Consider the following 23,149-nt stretch of genomic DNA (forward strand, 5'->3'; position numbering starts at 1 on the left):
TGTGCATGACATTTTTTTGTTTTACCTTTTAATAATTAAAAAAATCTACATTATGTATATTTAAATTTAAAAAAAGTTTTTTTTCCTATTATAACACCTTTTTACACAATGTTTTGTATTGTAGTTTTTAGTTATTGTTAAAAGAAAATGAAAAAATAAATTGTGTAATGATGACAATATGGCAACCAAGATTGTATCAAATATATTAACTGATTAATTAAACCATTTTAGTTGTAATTATTATCCACAATATTTTTTAGACAATGCAGATGTAACATTTGAAATTTTTTAAATAGGGAGAAACACAAGGTAATGCCATATTAACTTAATATGGTAATTGCATTATATTATATATTTCAACAATTTAGAGGTAAACATTTTCAGCTTGTTACATTTTTTCAAAATTAAAAAGTAAGCATATGTTTTAATGCAGTATTTCTTTTGTAGTATGTAAAACAGCTTTAATCTATACAATAGTTTGATTGCAATTAATAGCAGTGTCTGCTAAACGACTAAATGCAATGAGCTACGTTTTGATTGGCTTTCAATTGAAAAATAAAAATTGTTAGAAATGTTTGAGAAAAAAATGCATCTTGTGTGTTATGTAGAAATGATTTTTACTTTAAAAAGTATAGCCTGTATTTTTTATTAATTTAGAGTAGTAAAATTGACAATATGTATACATTTGTTGTTGCAAAAATAGTGTATATCTAGTGTCCTTAATAAATTATGAGTTATGATAATGTTATATAATAGTAATGCTGAATGTGAAAGGCAAGGTAAATATTTATAAATTCCCAACCACTAGGGGAGATGAGAATGTTGTCAGATAACATATTTCCTTTCTGGTAGACAGGAAGCCTTTTTATGCTCATCTCTGAAACGGTAAAATGTGCTATACAGACAGAGACAGGTTGATGCTGGGAGGATGGTGGGCTGGAAAAGGTTGGAAAAGAGTTTAATAACTTGTCTGAGAAGGTGAATCGTCATACAGGTCTAAACTTTTTATTTTATAAAATAGATAAGCACCCAACTGGGAAATGTACTTATTGTAATGAACCAGAAACAGTGGAACATGTTCTTTTTTAGTGTAGAAAATACAATATTAAAAGGAAGCACCTCTTTTAGTCACTACGGAACGCAAAATATCATGAGGTGTTATTGTCAGGTCTCTTGGGGAAAACAGCAGGACAGATATATTGTTATATAATTAGGTTTCTTAAAGAAACTGAATTAATTAAAAGAATCTAATAGGTATTATATATATATATATATATATATATATATATATATATATATATATATATATATATATATATATATATATATATAATACCTATTAGATTCTTTTAATTAATTCAGTATATATATATATATATATATATATAATTCTTTTTTTTTTCTTTTTTCTTTTTTTTTCTGCTTAATCTTTCGTTTCACAATCCAGTCCAGTTGGTGGCGGTAATGCACCGTTAAATGGTTTGCCAACCGCCATTAAACCCAAGAAGAAGAAGAAGAAGAAGAAGAAGGTAAAATGTGCTTTTTTTTGCTTTCACTTTATAATCGTATTAATTTGTAATTAGATACTGCTCATCCATAATATTTTTAATATAGTTCAAGTATTTTTATGTTACTTGATATGGTTTGTGTATTTGTGAAAAATACGCGATAGATGGTGTTTTAATTGAGTGAGGCCTGTTCACCGTGGCGTCGATCGTTGTAAAGTATTTTATTTAAGTAACTTATAATATATATATATATATATATATATATATATTAGTTGTTGTTATGAATGTATATGATACGTTTTGTGAAAAATATTTTATGATTTATCGAAATTATGATCAAATGTTGGAATCCTGTGCTAAAATAAGTTTGAAAATCACCAAACTTGCAACATTTTGAGATTAGGATTTATATAAATAAAACAAGAAATATGACAGACTGAAGTGCATATTTTTCTGTGAGGTAAAAATATTCCAGTTGTCATTTGTCGTGTTATGCTGTTTGATCACATACGCTCTGCGTTTATCTAAATTACATTCAGATTCGTCAATTAGAATGCATTCATGTCGATTGCGACATAAATTGCATGTTAGCTGCAGAGTTGTAGTGGTAATTAAGTTTGAGTGTAGTGTGTACAGGTACTGAAAGGTGAATGTGTGTAGCTACTGGAATGGATTGTGTAATAATTCACCTAGCTGTATGTAATACATGTTTAACTTATATTTGTATTGTATTGCGTGTGGTAGACTTAATAGACATTTTGCCATTATGATTATGCACGGCAATAAAATGTTTTAATGTTGGTTCAATTACAAGATTTTTTTTTATTGTGGAACAGTAAAATGTCTGCACAATCAACTTTTGAAAATATTGTAATATTGTGCTATAGCAAACACTTTATCAGTTAAGTTTGCGTCTTTATCTCAACATGTTGTACAATGTGACGTATATTTATATCAAATGTTAAAGCAGAGGTATAGTTTCAGTCATGAGACACTAAAATTAACTTAAATTCATTGTTCACATTTTCATGCTTAAACATGTTATACGCTTGAGAATGCACTGTTCAAATAGGCGGTTTTTTTTAACACATAAACCCGAAGCTCACATGCACTGCAGTCCTGTCAAACAGGATCTGGTTAATGAAGCAAATATCTTTGAGTGTTATTTTGCTAATATTGTCAACAAAAGATTTACCACAGTTGGGTTTGGACTAAAGTGTAGGGGAGTGTGGGGCACAAGGCAACGTGGTGCTAGTTGTAAACACAGTTTTAAATGCTGTAACTTGGTGTATTTACTAGGGCTGCAACTAACAACTATTTTAATAGTCACCGACTATTGAAACGATTAGTCGACTAATCGGATAATTATTACATTTTTCTAAAATTTAGCATGAGATTGCTTTAATTCTGTGGAAAATTATATTAAACACAAGAAAGAAGGGGGTAGTTCAATAAAAACTGCATATTTTATTGAACTTTGCTGCTGATAGGCCAATTCATACTAAAAGTAAATAAAAATGCCCTGTCTAAAACCAATTTGGCACAGTGCTTGGTCAGTATAGACATAAATATATAAATAGAGAACCTCTATAATTTTTATAAAGGACAGGCACATTTGTTTTACAAGAAAAAAACAATCAAGTAAACATTTTTTTTCCTGTAAACCAGGGGCAGGCACATTAGCAGCAATAAAACAGTAAACAAAAATATTAAGTGCATTTATTGAAATACATTCAGTGGTCAATCTGTTTTGCAAAAGAACTTTACTACTCGTGATCCAAAACAAAACGTATTGACTTCTATGTTATTTATTGTATTTTCTGCACTTTAAGGTGCACCTTCAATGAATGACCTATTTTAGATCATTTTTCATAGGGCGCACTGGATTATAAGGCGCATAAGATACTGACTTGTTGCGTTATACATCCACTAGATGTGCTGGGAATGTAGCGAGTGCGCGGCGCTGGAGGTGAGGCATTTATTAGTGTGAGCGCACTGGGGCGTGCATGTAACTTACATTCGCAGCCTGACTCATATGAGTATTCAATTCAATGTGCAGTGGCTTGCTGATAGCAACAGCTGGCTGATTTGAAGGAGACAACCCGTTACTGTGAATGGGGAGCGCTTTATGAACATTCTGTGACGCGCGAGCAGCACTGGGGACAGAGTGTGTCTGTTTGTGTGTCTGTTAAGAGTGATCGCAAGACACACATAACCTGATTTATACGAGGTTGAACTGGCTGTGTGACAAATCAGGCATAAGATGGACACAAGCGTGAGTTTGTGGGTAAATTTAATAATGGGGGCGTTGTTAACTAATGTTAATTGATCCATATATGCTCTGGATTATAAGGCGCACTGTCGTTTTTTGAGAAGATTAAAGGCTTTTAAAATATGGTAAATCTTACTGAGGCGAGGCTAACTCCGTTTCATTCAACTTCAAATTTTATTCAACTGTTCGACGTGCTTTCTCTTTAAATGTTCGTGCATCACCGACGTGCTGCTGTGATACGCAAGGACTGCTTTGCATGATACAGGTAATCTTTTTATTCACTGTATTCAGGCTAAAATGCTCTCAAACTTTAGATGTTTTGGTATGTGCAGCTGATGCGTTGGACACCACCATTTCTGTATGTTACCGCTCAGCAGAGAATGCCCATGTGCGACTCAGCAGACATTGTAATGAAGAGACATGCCTCAGTCGAAAAAAACATGTGTGGCGACAAAATCGACAATGAAATTCATTGTCGACTATTTCTATTATCGATTTTTGTCGACAACGTCGACGAATCATTGCTGCCCTGGTATTTTCTAGTTGCCATTTCAACAGTATAGAGAAAAAAATGCGTCAAAATTCCGAAATCTTTGTAAGATGTCACTGAACATTTATTTAACCTTAGCATATGTACATTTTTTACTTAAATAAAATGTTCATCTCTATTTTTGTGTTTATTTAAAATTAGACAAATCTGTTATTATTATTATTATTATCCTGATGTGTTGTTTAACAGTTGATATAGTTTGTTAATGTTTCGCTAATTAGCAGAAGACACTAGTAGGGTTTTAAACCCCAGTTGTACAAGAGGGGCATGTTGTAACAATGCGTTACAATGTGCCCCTGTAGAAATATGCTATTATATTGGCCCTTTTTGAGTACTTTTATATTTTTTTAATTTTGCGACATAAACAAAAATTTACCATACCAATGTTTGGTATCATTTTTTTCATCACAACATCACCTATATGACCAGATAATTAGTTTATCACTTTGATGTACTGTATCAACATACTGGACCCAAAATCACACAAAAAACATAAAATCCGAATAGAAATATTATAGCTTTTCTACTACAAAAAATACAAACATGCCCAATGAAGCATTTTAAAAGGTTTAATATGTAAACCCAAGTTGTAAATGTCAAAATATACAGGTAAAATTCAGATATAATCAAGCTATACAAAAAAAAATATGATTTACAAAAAAGCGAGTGTAGCCATGGGCTTTTTTTATTCATTTTAGCTTTGCCACTTTTAAAAAAAAAATTTGCACAAAAATATACAGAGAGCTATATTTAAGGCCTTGAAAATGAGGGTTCTCAAATAGTGCACATTACAACATACAACATAAAAAATGTCAAATTGGGATAAAATGAAACTATACAGCAAAATGCAGGTGTGGCAATAGGCGTTTTTTCTTTTCTTTTTTGCTTAGAAAGTACAAAACATTTCATGTTCAATTACACAGCTAGCTACATTACAGGGCTTTCATTCCTTGAGTAAGAGGGGTTCCTCAATAGTACAAATATACCACACAAAAGGTAAAATTAACACAAAATTAAACCATACACTCAACTATTTACGACAAATATCAGGTGTGTTTATTTGTGGTTGTTTTTTATATCTGTGCCAATTCTCAAAACAGTTAATCTCATCTACTCCTAAACTACCCAAACTACTCTTAAACTATCTACACTACTCCTAAACTACCTAAACTACTCCTAAACTATCTACAACACTCCTAAATTACTCTCAAAATCTACTCAAACTAGCAATAATTTCTCTCTCAATATATATAACGTCTATGTTTCTCTCTTTGTCTACTCCGTAAATCTCCTGCATTTCACATTCGCGTCTTTGGCTCAGTAGGCTCCTCCTTCATTCTGTAAAATGTGCAGCCTGAAGAGCAGAATCAGCAGATTCACACATTTTTTCTTCGTTTTGTTTTATGACAAAAACTGACAAAGTTATTAGAATAAATGTAACATCTGTCACATCACATCTTGCATTCTTTTACAAACGTGTACATTTTTTTATATAAAGTTTAAATGATCATATCTCCGTTTTTACTTGGTCTATCAACACAAAACAAAAAGTAAAATAGAGTTTCAAGTCAGCACTTTCGAAAGAAGTGGACGGCTGCACTCAATGTGACTTTGTTTTTATGCTTCGACGTCTTAAACAAAACATGTAACTTGATCACATTGGCGTGATTGGCGACCCCGAAGGGTTAAGAACACAAGAGAAACATGTAAATAAAGACTGAGAGTCAATGTTCAGAAATTATTAAGTATTACTTTGCTTTGAACCATGCTGTATAGCTGTTTTCCAGTGTGTTTGTTGTCAAGCTCATAATTAGTATATTTTTAATTATTAAAAAATGCCATTATTTTATATGAAAAAGTTAATAATTGTATTTTATGAAGAAAATATTTTGGTTTTGTCATTTTTTTCTTTTTTTTATTAGATCAGATAGCAATTTAAGCTGTTATATGGTTATGTTACAATGTGCTTGTCACATGTTACAATGTATCCCACCTATGGGGCATGTTGTCACATTTTACTCCCATTCTTTCAGGGTAAATCAAGAAAAAAAGTATACACTGTATTAATATAACAAAATTAGACATAATTGTGTGGTAAATTAATGGGGGGGGGGGGGGATCTCTAAACCCTAAGTAGTTTTACTGAAATTGACAAAGTCAAAAAGTGTTAAGTTGTGTCCTGCTTTCCCCTAATCAAACATTTGAGAAAAAATTGGATGCATTGCGTACAGGTCTTAAAGGAAGACTCCAAGCTAATGTCGGCACTGCCAAACTAAGACAACGCATGCACTAATAAAAAAATGCTTTTAAACATTTATCATAATGTAGAGGAGACGTTGAATAAGCCCTATGTCATAAAATGGTGTAGTGTTCCAGTTTGTCCTTAAAGGGGTAGTTCACCCAAAAGAGATAATTCTGTGATTGTTTACTGACTCTAAAGTTGTTTCAAAATTGTACTTATTTCTTTTTTTGTGCTCAACACAAAATAAAATATTTTGAATAACCTATTATATTGCATAATGGGGAAAAATACTTATATAAAAATATGTAGAGCTTAAATAAATTGATCAATAAAATCCGAATAAGGTCAATAAATTTATTGTAGAAAGAAGGTGTAACTAGTCAGTTTAATAGAAGAGTTATTTTTTGTGTAAAAATTTTCAGTTGAAATTGTGATTGTTCTATTTTAATAAAACAAATACTGACAATAAATAATAGAATTTTATTATTATTATTATTATTATTGATGTCTGTAATTGCTTATTAAAGTTATGTGATAAATAAAAAATAAAAATATATGTAATACAAGGCATTGTGTAAGTTAAATGCATTATTTTACAGTTTAAAAATTAATTGAAAGTATATTAATTGGTTTTGGTAATTTAGGGCACTTTCACACCTGAAAAAAATTTAAAGTTCACGTTTTGATTAGGACTGTCAAACGATTAATGGTATTTAGAATGAAAGTTGTGTTTACATAATACATGTGGGTGCATTGTGTATAATTATTTTGTAATATAAATTAGGGGTATGCACAAATACTCGAATTTTCAATCTGTAATTATTATTTGAAAAATAAAATACTATTCAAATTTTACTACGTTGCTTTGCTGTCCATGATAAATCCTAAGCTCTGACTTGGAGTTATAATTAAATGCACTGGATGGCGCTGTGGAGTGTGTTAACAAGTCTGTATTTGATCACATAATGTTGTCGTCTGCCTCGCGAACTTTGGAATTACTTGAAAATGATCTTAATAAATGGAATTACTTTTGATCAAATTAATTAATTAATTTATTAAAATATTTTCACCACAATGAGAAATCACATGAAATCCAAACAGTTGAATGAGGAAAGACAGTTGTCCATCACTGCATCACGACTGCAGATAAACTCAGCTGGACCCCATGTGATCAGATATGATAACTTATATAATAGCAAAATGATTTTGATACATATACTTCCTTTAAGTTTTGTTGAGGGAATCCGGTTTAAGAACAGAAAACGTAAAGTGCTGTTAAAAACGCTGTTATCTTTGTATCTCTGAAGCATCTGTCAGTGCAGCCTACTGTTATCTTTTCAGCTAAAAGAAAACTTTAACATATATTGTAAGCTTGTTGTGCATATTGCCTAATTGTAAGCTTGTTCAGAAATGGTGACAAAAACTTAAAAAAAAAAATGTAAATAACGTCTTTTTCGTTAAATGTCATTTAAATAAACTAATATTCGAATATTTGATTTTTATGAACCCTAATATTCGAATGCAATATTTTTTTAAAAATGCCCATCCCTAATATAAATACATACACATGCATGTAGCCTATATTTAGAAAAAAATTATTTATATATAAAATATTTATATTTATATATAATATAAATTATATATAAATTTATATACAGTATATACATGAAAATATTTTTTAATATAAATACAAGCATGTGTGTGTATTTATATATAGAAAATAATTATACACAGTGCCCCCACATGTATTATATAAACACAAACTTTTATTTTGGATGCGATTGTTTGACAGCCCTAGTTTTGTTACATTTTATACTTTCAGAAAGTTTTGGTTTGGGTTCACACTGCAATAATGCGACTGCACTAAAAAAACTTTGTGACATACTTGCATCCTGTGGTCAACATTTATGGTTATATCTAGTTCTATTTTAATCAAATACTGATAATCCTTAAAATTAATTTTTATTGGTGACTAATTGACTAGCAATGTTGTGTGAAGTTTTGTTCTGTGAACTTTTTGGAATATTTTCAGAACTCATCAGAAAATAAGTCGTTGTAAAGTATTGCTGATCTACGTGAAAATATTTTGGTATCAGTGTATTTTTGTGTTTGTAAACACATTTGTAATATGTTCAGGAGAACATTTTTTACAAAAAGGGAGGTAGAAATTAAGAACAAATGCTGATTTATTAGCTTATGACCTAATGATAAATGTTACTTATAAGACGTTTTAGGCTACTTTATAAAATTCAGTAAGTACTTTACTAAACTTGTTTGTCTATGTTTGTTATGTAATTGCAGATGCCACGTGGAAAGGGCTTTCGTCGATCCCGGGCGGCCAAGAGGAGGAATGCTGAACGCCTACTGCTCAGTTTTTCCATGGATTCTGCTGAGGTTATGCCTCCTCTTGAAAAAAAGGCAGTGTCCTTCGGCTCTACTATCGAGAGCATGGATTTCCCAATTTTACCAAATATTCCGGCAATTGCCAAACTTCCAATGACTTCCAAAAACTTCCCGGCATTTGCCAACCTTCCAATGACTTCCAAAAATCTTCCAATGTCTTCCAAAAACGTTCCAATGTGTTCATCTTTAGATGTCATTAACTCTGATAATTTTACACAGAGAATCATACAGGGTTCCTTTCATCAAGGTGATTCCAGTTTTGGTTTCAACAGTGGCAGACAGTGTGCAGCAAACAGCCTCACAGCAGTCTTGATGAGTAAGCTGAAGGATATGTTGACCTGGACAACAGAGGACCTGGATACAGTTCTGTTGCATGGAGATGAGCTGTACACCTCTATGAGACGGCAGGGGAAGATCAATGATAGACGTGGTTATGTTGCTGTTCCAGAATTGCCAACTGTGCACACACTCTTCAACACAAAATTTTCAATAAAGATGTCAGATTCTCTGAGTGGGTTTTTTGGTGTTGATGTTTATGAGGAAACATTGCGAGATGTGAGCATGTCTATAGAAGACGCACTTCAGAGGGCCCTGTTTCAGTCTGATGCATGTCTGTTGAACATTTATGGCTACATTTGTGCAGTTATTAAGGTTGGTTCCATGTTTGCCCTAGTTGATTCACATTCTCGTGATGGTAAAGGTATGGTATCCAATGCAGGCACAAGTGTAGTAGTTTATTTAGACAACATTTACATGTTGTTTAATCATGTTGTTAACCTCGCCGTGTCACTGAAAGGTCAGGGAAAACCATTTGAAGTTACGGGTGTGACAGCAACAACTGAGACAAGTTTATGTAAGTCTGGTCAACAAGGCAGTGTCTCACAAGTTTCAGCTACGCGTACAGTACAGCAAAGTAAGTGCATCGGTAACCGTAGTCAACAAACAAGTGCAGACAAATCAATGAAGACGTGTCCAGATTCAAGTAAGAAAGATGCACGTGTGCTGACCAAGTCAAAAGTTGTGCATGCAAGCAAGTCACATGATCATTTGTTAATGGAAGATGTCATTAGTGGACCTCCAGTATATGCAGAGTTCAGTTTCAAACCTTTGACCACTGAGACAACTTTATGCAAGTCTGATAAAAAAAGCGGCGTCACACATGTTTCACAAACGAGAGCAGCAAAGCAGAGTAAGTGTGTCGGAAACCCTGGTTGCAGAGAAAAAACATGTGCAGAGAAACCAGCAACTATCTGCAAATTGGTTGAGACCAATGTGGATTCAAGTAAGAAAAATAGACGTGTACAGACTAAGTCAAAACTCCCACATGTGAAGAAAGTACATGATGATATATTTATGGATGATGTAATTATTGGACCTACAGTAAATACTGACTTCAGTTTTAAACCTTTAACATCTGCAGATAAGGACGCTTTGTGTACGCGATTAAAACTGACTAATGAAAGTGTTGCTGTTCAAGACACAAATGTGTGCTCTTTAGGAGTACCGTGCCAAACGAAAAGCATTAAAGGAGATGGTAATTGCTTGTTTCGATCAATAGCACATGCAGTTTGTGGTAATCAAGAGAAACACCTGAAAATCAGACGTGCAGTTGTGAAACATCTTGAAGCTAACAGTTCTAAATTTGCGAGATATTTAAATGTAGAGATTACATCAATGAAAGATTATTTGACAAAGTCTAAAATGAATTTTTCAGGAACTTGGGGAAGTCATGTTGAAATATTTGGTCTAGCTGACTTTTTGAAAATCAATGTAATGACATTTAACGATGACAGATGGAATGCACATGTTCCTACCGAACAGTCATTTACAGATAATGCAATCTATCTGAAGCACTGCAATGGAAATCACTATGAAGTTGTTACATGTGTTAAAAATAGAAATCAAGAAAATGTTTGTGCACAGTCATGTAGAATTGAAGAAGATGATCTGAGCATAAATCGCAATTTGCGAAAAAGAAAATTAAATGACACAACTGAGAACTCTAAATGCAAAAGAGCACGTGAGGTTTACCACAGCAACGCTGATTTCAGGCAGAAAAAAATTGAGAACTCTAAAACAAAATACCGTGAAGACAGTGATTATAAAGACAAAAAACTTGAAAATCTTCAAAGTAAATATAAAAACAATATTAATGTAAGGCAGTCAAAACGTGAAAATTCAAAGATTAAGTATTCCACAAATATTCATTTTCAAAAACTTGTTCGCCACTATTCTAAGATTAAGTATAAAAGCAATAAAGCCTTTAGAAGAAGTGTATGTGAATATTCAAGAAATAAGTATCGCAAAAACTCTGCATTTAAGGCGAGTGTACGTCAATATTCAAAGAATAAATATCACAGAAACCTCTCATTTAAAGCTAGCGTGTGTCAATACTCAAAGATTAAGTATCACAGAAACCCAGCCTTTAAAGCTATTGTTTGTGAAAATTCTAAAAGGAAATACAACAATGATGAAAACTTTCGTATAAGTAAATTACAAAAAAAATCAGAAATTTCTGCAAAACTGAAGGAGAGACAGAAAGACATTGATTTCACTATTAATCAGTTTCATCGAGAAGTCAGTACAGGTCCAGAATTTGTTTGCTGTGTTTGCCATCGTTTATTGTTCAGAAAACAGGTTGTTGAATGTAGAAAAGATTGCTATAAAATCAGAGGTCAACAAATTAATGATCTGGCAGAAAGATGCATCACATTAAAGCATTTACATAATTGTAATACTGAATGTGAGAACAGATGCTTATCAGGTAATCCGGCTTGTAAATTGTGGATTTGCTATACATGCCATCGTAAAATCCTTGGTGGAAAATTGCCTGAAGAGAGTGTTGCCAACAACATGCATTTGGTGGATGTTCCAGAAGAACTAAAAGGTCTGAACTCTTTGGAAGAGCATCTTATTGCACGCAATATTCCTTTTATGAAGTTGCTTTGTCTTCCCCGTGGAAAACAAAAAGGATGTCATGGTCCTGTAGTGTGTGTTCCTGTTAATACCAAAGATGTATCAAATATTCTCCCACGTAATGAATGTGATGACCACATGATAAGAATAAAACTGAAACGGAAACTAACATACAAAGGCCATTATGAATATAAATATGTCAGCACTGATCGTGTCAGACATGCGCTGTCTTATTTGGTCAGACATAATAAGTGGTATAATGATGTGGAGTTTAATGAGCAGTGGGTAAACTCTTTGAATGCAACTGATGAATTAGACAACAATGATGATGATTTTGAAATGGAAGAACAAGATGTAACTGATCAAAATGAAGATGATAAAGCTGGAGCTGGAGATGACCCAGAGGAAGACATAACATATATTAAAGAACAAAGTGGTCTTTTGTCAGACACATCACTACAACCTGTTGATTTGGGTTCAGAAATAATTGATCAACATTTTCATGATGTACTAAATGTTGCTCCAGGTGAAGGTAACAGTCCTGTCAGGCTGCTAACTGATAAAGACAATGAGGCAAAGTGTTTCCCTGTTCTCTATCCTACTGGTGGTCCAACATTTCATGATGAAAGACAGGAAAAAATCACATTGTCACGATACCTAAATGCAAGATTACTAAATGCAGATGGACGTTTTGCACACAGCACAGACTTCATTTTCTATGCCCAATATATATCAGAGGTTGATCAAATTGTTTCTAATGTATCAATTGCACTAAGGAAAGGTTGTGAAAAAAATTGCTTAAAGGTAACACAAGATATGCTAACAAACTCTGATTCCTTGCAAAGAATACTAAATTATGATGAAGGTTATAAGTTCTTAAGACCAGTAAGGGGAACTCCTCCATATTGGATGTCTACACAAAAAGATCTGTTTGCCCTGATAAGACAACTAGGTATACCAACATTCTTTGCATCTTTTAGTTCTGCTGATATGAGATGGCCTGAAATGATGAACAGTATTCTTAAGCAAGAGGGGAAACAAAAAAACGTTGATGAGCTTGACTGGTCTGAAAAGTGTGGACTCATAAGGAGAAATCCTGTCACTGCAGCAAGAATGTTTGATCATAGATGGCATTGTTTTCTAAAAAATGTCATAATGTCACCAGCAAAGCCTATTGGGAAGATAAAAGACTACTTTTACCGTGTTGAATTTCAACAGCGTGGTTCTCCTCATGTGCACTGTCTGTTCTGGGTGGAAGATGCTCCGAAGCTCAATGATAATGATGCAGACAACGATCCTGCGGTTGCTGAGTTCATTGACACTTACATCACATGTGAGACACCACCAGAAAATGATACTGTACTTTACGAAACAGTTAACAGTGTTCAGAAACACAGTACAAGACATTCAAAAACATGTCGGAAGAAAAATACAGTTTGTAGATTTAATTTCCCACGACCACCATCCAGTCGTACATTTATTACAAGACCAAGTCATGTAGATGAGTTGAAAGGCAAAGATGGTGATGACACAGCAAGTGCAATTATAAAGAAAGTCAAAACTGCTTTAAATTCTGATGTCAATTTTGATTCAGTCGATGCCTTTTTTTCATCTATTGGGATTAATCAAACTATCTTTGAAAAAGCATACAACAGGTGTACCAAAAAGAAAAGTATTGTCTTGAAAAGAAATCCAGAAGATGTTTGGGTAAACCAGTATAACAGAGATTTACTGCGTGCTTGGCAGGGGAATATGGACATTCAGTATGTCACAGATGCCTTTTCTGTAGTGGTCTATATAATCAGTTACATCACAAAAGCAGAACAAGAAATGGGTCTCTTGCTTCAGCGTACTCAAAGCGAAGCTATGAATGGAAATGTTGATGCTAAAGCATCATTAAAACAGTTGGGAAGTGTCTATCTGCACAACAGAGAAATCTCAGCTCAAGAGGCAGTGTACAGACTGACAGGCATGCATTTGAAGGAATGCTCTCGTAAAGTACAATTTATTCCGATAGGACAAAATCCTGTAAAGATGAGTTTGCCTTTGAATATGATCCGAAACAAAGTGGAAAATGACCAATCTGATGATGACAGCAGTTTTTGGATGACAAGTCTCATTGACAGGTACAAAAACAGACCAAAGAAAGAGCCAGTAGAAAATCTATGTCTTGCCAGTTTTTGTTCTGAGTACAGAGTTCTGACAAAATCAGAGGTTTCCTCACATAACAAGACATCCGAAAATAAAATAATTAAACTCAATAATAACAATGGCCATGTCAAACGAAGGACACAAACTGAACCTGCAGTAGTGAGGTATCCAAGGTTTTCACCCACTAAAGATCCAGAAAAATATTATCATTCATTGCTGCAGCTTTTCTTACCATATTATGATGACTGTGATCTTAAGCCAAGTAACTATAAGACATATGAGGAATTCTACAAAAGTGGTGTCATAAAAACTGGTTGTGAAGTGAAACAAGTGAAATCCATTGTTGATGGCAACAGAGAATTGTTTGAAAAGGAAACTGACAAAATAGACCAAGCTAAACAGCTTTTAGAGCAAGTTGTGGATTTAGAAGATGCTTGGGCCCAGATATGTCCTGAAACAGAAAAACAGCGCGATGAATGCATAGACCTGATGAAGGATAAACTATTACCTGATGAAGAGGACACTCAAGAACTTATTCCAGATCTGACAGGAAATCCTCAGACTGTGTGTACTATTGAGACAAACCACACTACAATGCCAAGAGAAGATGCACTGCATTTACTGAGGTCACTAAATGAAGAACAATCTGCTGTGTTCTATAAAGTGCAAAAGTGGTGTCTACAGAAAATACTTGGAGAAAACCCTGAACCATTTCGGTTATTTCTTACTGGTGGAGCAGGCACAGGAAAAAGTCATCTAATTAAGGCAATACAGTATGAATCTTCCAGACTGTTGTCTCAGTTGTCTGAGAATCCTGATGATATTACTGTACTTTTGACCGCGTCAACCGGAGTGGCTTCCTTCAACATTGGAGCTTCAACCATACATAACAAATTTTTAATTGGTGCAAACGTCAGACTGCCATATCAGCCTCTCAGTGATGACAAAATGAATTCTTTACGTACAAAATTGGGTAATTTGCAAATTTTGATTATTGATGAAGTGTCTATGGTTGACCATCGTCTTTTGTCATATATTCATGGAAGGTTGCGGCAAATAAAACAAACTGGTGACTACTCTCTTTTTGGAAAAGTGAACATTCTTGCAGTGGGAGATTTTTATCAGCTTCCGCCTGTTAAAGGAACTGCTCTCTACGCTAATGCCAAAGGAGTAAACCTATGGGAGAATAACTTTGAACTTGCTGAATTAACTAAAGTTGTTCGACAACAAGATCCAAGTTTTGCTGAAATGTTAAATCGCCTCAGAGTACGCAAGAAAGATGAACCTCTTACCACTTCTGATATTGCTATGTTGAAAAACTGTGAAACAGGGGAGAATTGTAATGATCTTCACATATTTGCTACAAATGCTGAAGTTGATAAATACAACATTGAAAGGCTACATGAATGTTGTCCGGAGGCAATCAGCATACATGCTCAGGATTATGTGAAAAATTCAAAAACTGGACAAATGGAACGTAAAGTTGGATTTCATAGGAACATTTTCAATTCATCTTTGTCTGCATGCGTTTCTCTGGGTATTGGAGCAAGGGTTATGTTAAAGAAAAACATTGACGTTGCAGACGGCCTCGTTAACGGAGCATTTGCGACTGTGGTTTTCATCAGTAAAAGTCAAAACAAGGATGATGATTTCCCGTCAGCTATTCATGTGGAGTTTGATAATCCAAATGTCGGTAAAATTCAGAGATCTAAAATGCACCAGAGATTCTCCCAAAACTCAACAGTCATTGAAGTACAAGAAGACCAAGTCACAAATGATGGTGGTATAAGGCGTCAGTTTCCTCTACGATTAGCATGGGCATGTACAGTTCACAAAGTGCAAGGACTCACAGTAGATAAAGCTGTTGTATCACTGAAGAAAATCTTTACAGCAGGGCAAGCTTATGTTGCATTGAGCCGTGTAAGATCTCTAAGTGGGTTGATAATTGAGGACTTTAAAGAGTCGGCTATATTTTGTAATGACAAAATTGAGTTGGCCTTGAAAGATATGCCAAAATTCCCTTTGGAAGAGTACAGTTCTACTAAATCATTTGGTACATTCAAAATAATGCTGGTTAATGTACAAAGTCTGAAAGCTCACTTTCAGGATGTTCTTGCACATAAAGCTCTAATGAATGCTGATTGTATTTGTTTGACAGAAACATGGCTAAATGTTGAGGACAAAGGAGAAGAACCACAAATACCAGAATTTGTGTTCAAGCACAACCCAAGAGCTAAGTGTTATGATAACAGTAATGCTGTTTTTACTGATCTAAAACATCAGAGAGGCGGTGGAGTTGGCATATATTGTTCTGAGAAAATTGAGTGTAACATCTTTACTCCTGAGAACTGGAACTTAGAATGGTTATACTTTACAGTTCCACATGTCAATTTGACTGCTGCACTTTTGTACAAGCCCAATTCATATAAAACTGACATGTTTCGACAACAGCTATTACAGGTTATTGAAGAGGTGGAAAAGCATCCAGGACAGAAAGTAATTATGGGAGACTTTAACGAAGACATCTTTACTTCATCTTCAGTTGTAAAGTTAATGGAAAGTCATGGATACAGTCAACAGGTACAAAATCCTACAACGGAAAAAGGTACATTAATAGATCATGTTTATACTAAAGCTATGGAAGGTATAAGTGTTGACGTTGTGCAAACGTACTATAGCTTTCACCAGGCGATAGTCATTTCACTGCTGTGATAAAGATTTGTGCTAAAGATTCCGCCTGCCATTGGGGGAGGGGTGGGTAGGGAGGAAAGACAGAGAAGGCGGCTCCCTAGGGGTGGGAAGGTACTGAAGACTGGGTTGGCTGGCACAAGGGGTTGATTGGCACAAGGTTTATTTTTAAATCTTTTTAAGTTTTCATCAAACTACTGGATGTCTTTTTAATTGATGGTTAAATTACACTTTTTCCCTTTTTTATCACTTTTAACCTTTTTACTGTGTATCTCCGGCTCCCTCTCCTAAATAGGAACTCTGATTTACCCTTACCATGGTCACCATGGTGTGTAAATTACCACTAAATGTTTATAGAGCAGATATTTGAATAAGCCATTGCCACTGTTGTTAAGATGATCATCCCAAGTTTATTTATATTCACCAACACATTTGGGCAAGAAGTCAAGCCACATGGCAATTACAAATTAGTTGAACTTGTTTTATTTTTTGTTTTATGGTTTAAAACTGTGCCAATCAACCCCATAATACATAGCTAGTGGATTTTGATTAGTGTATGTTGAAGGAATTGGAACATAACATCATGGAAGTAATAGCAAAACTTGTTTATTTATAGATATAAATAAGGACTTCTGAAATTACTCAGCAGCTGTTTAAAAATGCCAAATATTTTGTTGTAACGTTTGTTGTGAAATCAGTTAAATCGGCAATTTGTATATTTAATATGTATATATATATATATATATATATATATATATATATATATATAGTATATTTTTATATAATATTTATATTGTATATTGATTTTTGTTTGCTTTTGTTTTTGGCAAGGTTATTTAAAAGTTTTATTTAGAATTATGTCAGCCAACCCAGGTTACTTTTAGTTTTAGGTTAGGTTACCAGGTTTTTTTTTTTTTTACTTATCACTAAAGGTTTAATAAATGCATTAAGCTTGAATCAGCAAGTTTTTTGGTATTATGCAAAACCACACCCAGTAGTGTTATGACTTTATAGAATGGTTGTAGCTTGAGATTTTGACTATGGGGCCAGACCATCATACACTGTAAAAAAATAATAATAATAATTTCATGATTTGTGATCACAACATTTTTTCTTTTGTCAAATCAACTTAAATAATTTATGTAGTTCACATAACATAATGTTTTGACTTTCTGATGATTAAATCAATATCAATCATTGTATTAACTCAATTTTCCATTTCAATGAACTTTAAAAATGAAGTAACCTGGTTGCCTTAAAATTTTAAGTTAAACCAACAATATTTCTTTACAGTGTATTAAGTATTCAGGTTTGTAGAATTCAAATTATTTACTTTTAGTAGTACTACATTTTTAATGAACATCCTTTTTTTGAATCAATTCTGAACAATTTTGAGATTCAGAATGGCTTTCTCACAAGCTATGTCCATGCTGTAAAGTTGCACTTGGTGATTCATTTATTATTTCTTTAGTTTGTAAGTAGAACCACCTCTTGTAGTAGTCATTTTTTTTCTAAAATGTTGTAAAATAAATGCGTATGTCAGATAAATTGACATAAAATTCAAATATGTTTCCTGATCTAGCTAAAGTGTTTGTCTTCAATATCGCCATTATGTTATGCTAAGAACTTTTAAGTTGTGTAGTTCTACTTACAACACTGTTTTTCTTCCCTATTATTTAATACCATAAAACATTTTTTGTACAGCTAATTTTATTTATTAATTTCAAGTAAATTACAATTAAAAAAATGTAAGATGCCAAAAACTGAAGTGTTACTTTCACGTTTTGAGGCAGAAACCTTTCTCAAGCCACAATGTGAAGCTTAAGGACAATTTATCTTCTGGATTTCCATTCAAAAATTGGACCATTTTCATCCTCCATCTTAAGTGACCTACTTCCTGTTAAAAGAACAGGAAGAACATTTCATCTCTTACTGTGACAATGGAGTGCCCGCTTGAACATCTGGGGGGGGGCAGTCCTTCCTAGTTTATTGTTTCCTTCATGTTTTACCCTGGACTAATTATGGTTCATTTGTTGGTCCTGTTGAGGGTCCCTGATTTAAGTCTGAGTTTTACCTTTCGTGGCTCAGTATTATAAGTGTCTTACTGCATCGAGCATTTTCCTGGTTTCTTAGTGTTTCTTGGTTTCACAGTTACTGGACTCCCTGCCTGTATCTCGTCTTCCTGTTTGCCTTATCCCTGCATTGTATTATTGCTGATCTGGACTGCTTACCTCGTTTTGACCCATGCATGCTTCCCTGTACCTGTCTCTGGATTCTCCTCTTAATAAAGCCTGCGTTTGGATCACCTCTGTCCATGTTCCATGTGCAGTTTCATGACACTTACCATCAGTAATCAGAACAAAGAATCATCTTCATAGAGACCTGATGTGAGTATATTTATTAAATGCTGTTTTGAATTTGCTTTTCATAACAATATTATTCATAAATGTTCTTAATATTGCATCAAACAACTAAATTTTGTTTTATTGTTTCGTAGGATTATGATGAGGACACTACCATCATCTTCTGGTTTAGAACAACTGACCATCTGATCATCTATTTGAGAAAAAAAACTACTTTATTTGATGCACAGCAGACAACAAAAAGACTGCACGTCGCTAAATCTATGCTTCTAAATACAGACTTTATGTGAGTGTACATAGTTTTTTCATATTCAGATTTTTTTTAAATTACAACATAATGGAAAAATATTTTTTGTTATGTTTGTAGGAATATATGAGAACATTTCAAGATTATACAGGATGATACGCAGATGTGGTATAGTCATGACACCATGCATACTTTCATTCACAGAAACTGTTCACAACAGGACAGTAGTAGCAGAAAGAACTAATTTTCATTACACTTTGTATTGCAATGTGAATACAACGTATATTTAATGTCTTAAGGTGGAAAAGTAGGACTTAAAACTTGCTTGTTCAAGCTTAATAAGGTCAACAAAGGCACTAAACTTCAACATTCTAGATGTCTTATTCTGATTTTGGACTCCTATTTTAATGTTAATTTTGTTAATTTTCTTCTGTTGACATACTGTTTTCTGAATTACCTGTTTGTTGTGTTCTTATTAGTTTCCTTGGTTAAACATTATGCTTGGTTGTGTTTATTTTTTTTTTCTTTCATCATCTCTATTCAAACTCTTGTATTTGTTCCGTTTATTGCTATTGATTATTTTAGTTTAGTTTTGATTGTTGTCGCCTTGGCTCCATCTTTGTTGCTCAGTCCATTGGTTGTAGTATATGGCCTGTCATCCCTCTGGTTCAATGGCTCCCTCATCATTCAGACTTCGCTCTGGTCTGACAACCCTGGTTCCACAACATCATCTGGTTCAGTGGTATCACACTGGTTCTCCAACCCTCTGGCTCCATCAAGGTAACCTACTCTATCATTCTAACTGAAAAACATATTTAAAATGACTTGATCTGAGCATATTTAGTATTTATAATTGCTGTTCTATGTGTTCTAGGACTATGAATACACTACACATCGTCTGTCACCTTCTAGTTAAAACAACAGACTCTACCTGCACCCTCCAATCATTTGGCTCCACTGTAGTCCATCCCTCCAGCTTCACCATGTTTGTCACTCCCACCAGCTTGATCTCAATCTGCAGATTTTCTACGTCCACCTTGGCCCTCCAGTAAAGTGGTATCACCTTGGTTCTCCAGCCTTCCTGACTTCACCTTGGTCTTCCATATGTTCTGAACTGGTCTGTACCACCTCTACCATGAGCCTCTATTCCTGCGCCTCCTCCACTATGCCATTTTCTTTCCTCCACTGCACACCCATGGGCTCCTCCACCAGTTGTGTGGTGTCTTTCTCGGTGTTCTCCACCTTAGTCTCTTCTCCCCACCACCATACTGCTGTTGTGATGTTGTATTTAGGCATGAAGAGCTGCTTTTTAGAACTGCATGTAATTTTAATGTTCTGTTTCAATATTTATATTTAATATTTATATTTAAACAATATGAATGTAAGCCAGAGGAGAACTGGCCCCCGACTGAGCCTGGATTCTCCCAAGGTTTTTTCTCCATCCAATCTGATGGAGTTTTGGTTCCTTGCCACTGTCGCCTTGCTTTTGGCTTGCTTTGGGCTTGCTCAGTTGGGGTTATTTAGTGTTTAGCAATGTTGTTGATCTGTGTTGTGCTACTTACATGTTATCACTCTGAAGCTGCTTTGATACAATCTGTATTGTGAAAAGCGCTATATAAATAAATGTGACTTGACTTGACTTGACTTGTTTCTGTTCTAGGACTCGTAAGTAGATTTAAAATATAGATATCAATAGTTTCTCAGTCCATACTTATGTTTAAGGTGCCTATGTTTCTAGTGTGTTCTCATTTGTTATATTGGTTGGCCATTATGCCTACTTGTGTTTAGTGAATTTGTTATTATTTCTATGCATTTTTACTCATTTGGATAATACAAATGTATGGCTTTTCAGTTTTAAATTGATTTACTTAATTAAATACAGAAATGCTACTTATTGTCGATACATACTAAGAATTCTGTCATTTTTATTATAATTTATGAAAACGTTAGTTTTGCCTGTGAACTTTTTTTGTAGTCTTGAATATTTTGTTTAATGTATACAGTGACTGTATAATGTGTGTTATAATGTGTGTGTGCCTGTACTTCAATTAAAGCTCATATTAATTTATAATATCAATTAAAGTGAGGGTATACATTAAACTGTTTAAAGCATGCATTGTTATTTGCATCAATCATTATCATCTTATGCAAATATAATCTATATTGTTTTTTGCCATTTATTTACAGTATATCTACTAAACCTTATAACAATAAAACCAAATATGTATTTCAAATGGGCAAAATGCTAAATTTATGATTTTCAATCAAATTACATTTAAATGGGCTTCCCTTGTGAAATAAAGCATTCCACTGTTTTAAATAATAGTTTAATAGTTTATCACAAAGGAAGCACAGACAGACAGACAGACAGACAAACAGACAGACAGACAGACAGACAGACAGACAGACAGATAGATAGATAGATAGATAGATAGATAGATAGATAGATAGATAGATAGATAGATAGATAGATAGATAGATAGATAGACAGACAAACATTTAATGCAAAAACCAGTGTGAATAACAACATCTCAAAATTAACTAGAGAGTGTGGATACATAGATATGGCATATTTATAAATGTAATCCATGCATTTATTTGTCATTTAAACGGATGCAAACAGGGAAAAAGAGTAGAAAACACTTATTATCCTGTCGCCCCCTCTAGTAGACAGCAATACGTATTACGGCCTTCATTAAGATTAAACAAGTCAAAGGATTTTGTTGGGAAAGTAAGTCTGGCCAGTTAAAAAAAATATAAGTGTGTCACACCAGTCTGTAGGTCTGAGCTGAGTTTGGTGAAGCATAAAGCATACTTTATTAAGCCAACATAATAAATTAACTCAGAGAAACATTGACTAATTCAGTGTGTAATAAAATTGTATTAGTTTTATAATAAAACCACATTTTAAACATATGCCATGTTATACCAACATTAATCTTTTTGAATCTTAATTAAACATTAAGATTTTAATTAATCCCATATTTGGTAATTTTGTCAGGATTAATGTACATTCACTGATTCTAGCTTCTCTCTTTTCTGTCTCTTTATTTTCGTGTTAACTCATATACACATGCTTACATTCATAAATATAAACATTATTTCTATTCAATTTTCTAAATTATTTATAGCCTACATATGTCACAAACGGCCTTTTGCTGTAAATAAAAGACGAGAGTGGTAAATGTTACGGAGATATTATCATGGTACAGTTCAGTATTGATTTTTATTTCCACTTCCCTTTCATCTAAGAGATTGAACTATTTGCACTGTATTTATTCATGGGAAATACAACATGCCAAAATAATCTGTCATAGAGCCTACTGTGGTTCACATTATTAGGGTCGCTTGCAAGTCACAACAGCACAAATTACGTGACCAGCAAAATATTTCAATATTTCGTCAAATATTGTGTGTAGTTAAGAGTGAGTGGTAGTTTCAGACATTATTTTATTAAAGTGCATTTGGCAGTGCCACACTCGAATTGACTCTTATTTTGCCTGACAGAAATAAAATCTCGTCGCTTACTGAAATCGGTGCGTTTTGACCAAATTAGATGAAAGGGGCGTTTCAGCGACGCCCATGTGTGCAATGAAATATCGAACCCATAAACCAATGTTTAAACCTTCACCGTCATAACTTTCACCTTCTTTTTGATTATATTCTATTTGTAACGTAGACATAACAGCCTTTATATGAACAATCAATAGACCATTTCACAAGATGTAAACAACACTGGTCCAGAAACACTTTCAGTTTGTAACTGTTTTCTTTATTTCACATGTAAAGAAAACATCTTAAAGATGTTT

The 23,149-nt window shown here is 33.7% G+C and overlaps 1 protein-coding gene across 1 annotated transcript; it reads left to right on the plus strand.

The window, feature by feature from the left end:
• The first annotated feature begins 1,495 nt into the window (after window positions 1–1,495).
• LOC120464209 (uncharacterized) lies at window positions 1,496–20,392 on the plus strand. The gene is made up of 5 exons (XM_089129773.1): window positions 1,496–1,529; window positions 8,874–9,626; window positions 10,899–16,072; window positions 19,971–20,120; window positions 20,215–20,392. The coding sequence occupies exons 2-5, from the start codon at window positions 8,874–8,876 to the stop codon at window positions 20,390–20,392; spliced, it is 6,255 nt and encodes a 2,084-aa protein (XP_088985899.1). The 5' UTR covers window positions 1,496–1,529.
• The last annotated feature ends 2,757 nt before the right edge of the window (window positions 20,393–23,149 follow it).

The sequence above is a fragment of the Pimephales promelas genome, chromosome 4 (genome assembly GCF_988280905.1).
Source record: "Pimephales promelas chromosome 4, fPimPro1.hap1.1, whole genome shotgun sequence".
In the NCBI taxonomy this organism is placed as follows: domain Eukaryota; kingdom Metazoa; phylum Chordata; class Actinopteri; order Cypriniformes; family Leuciscidae; genus Pimephales; species Pimephales promelas.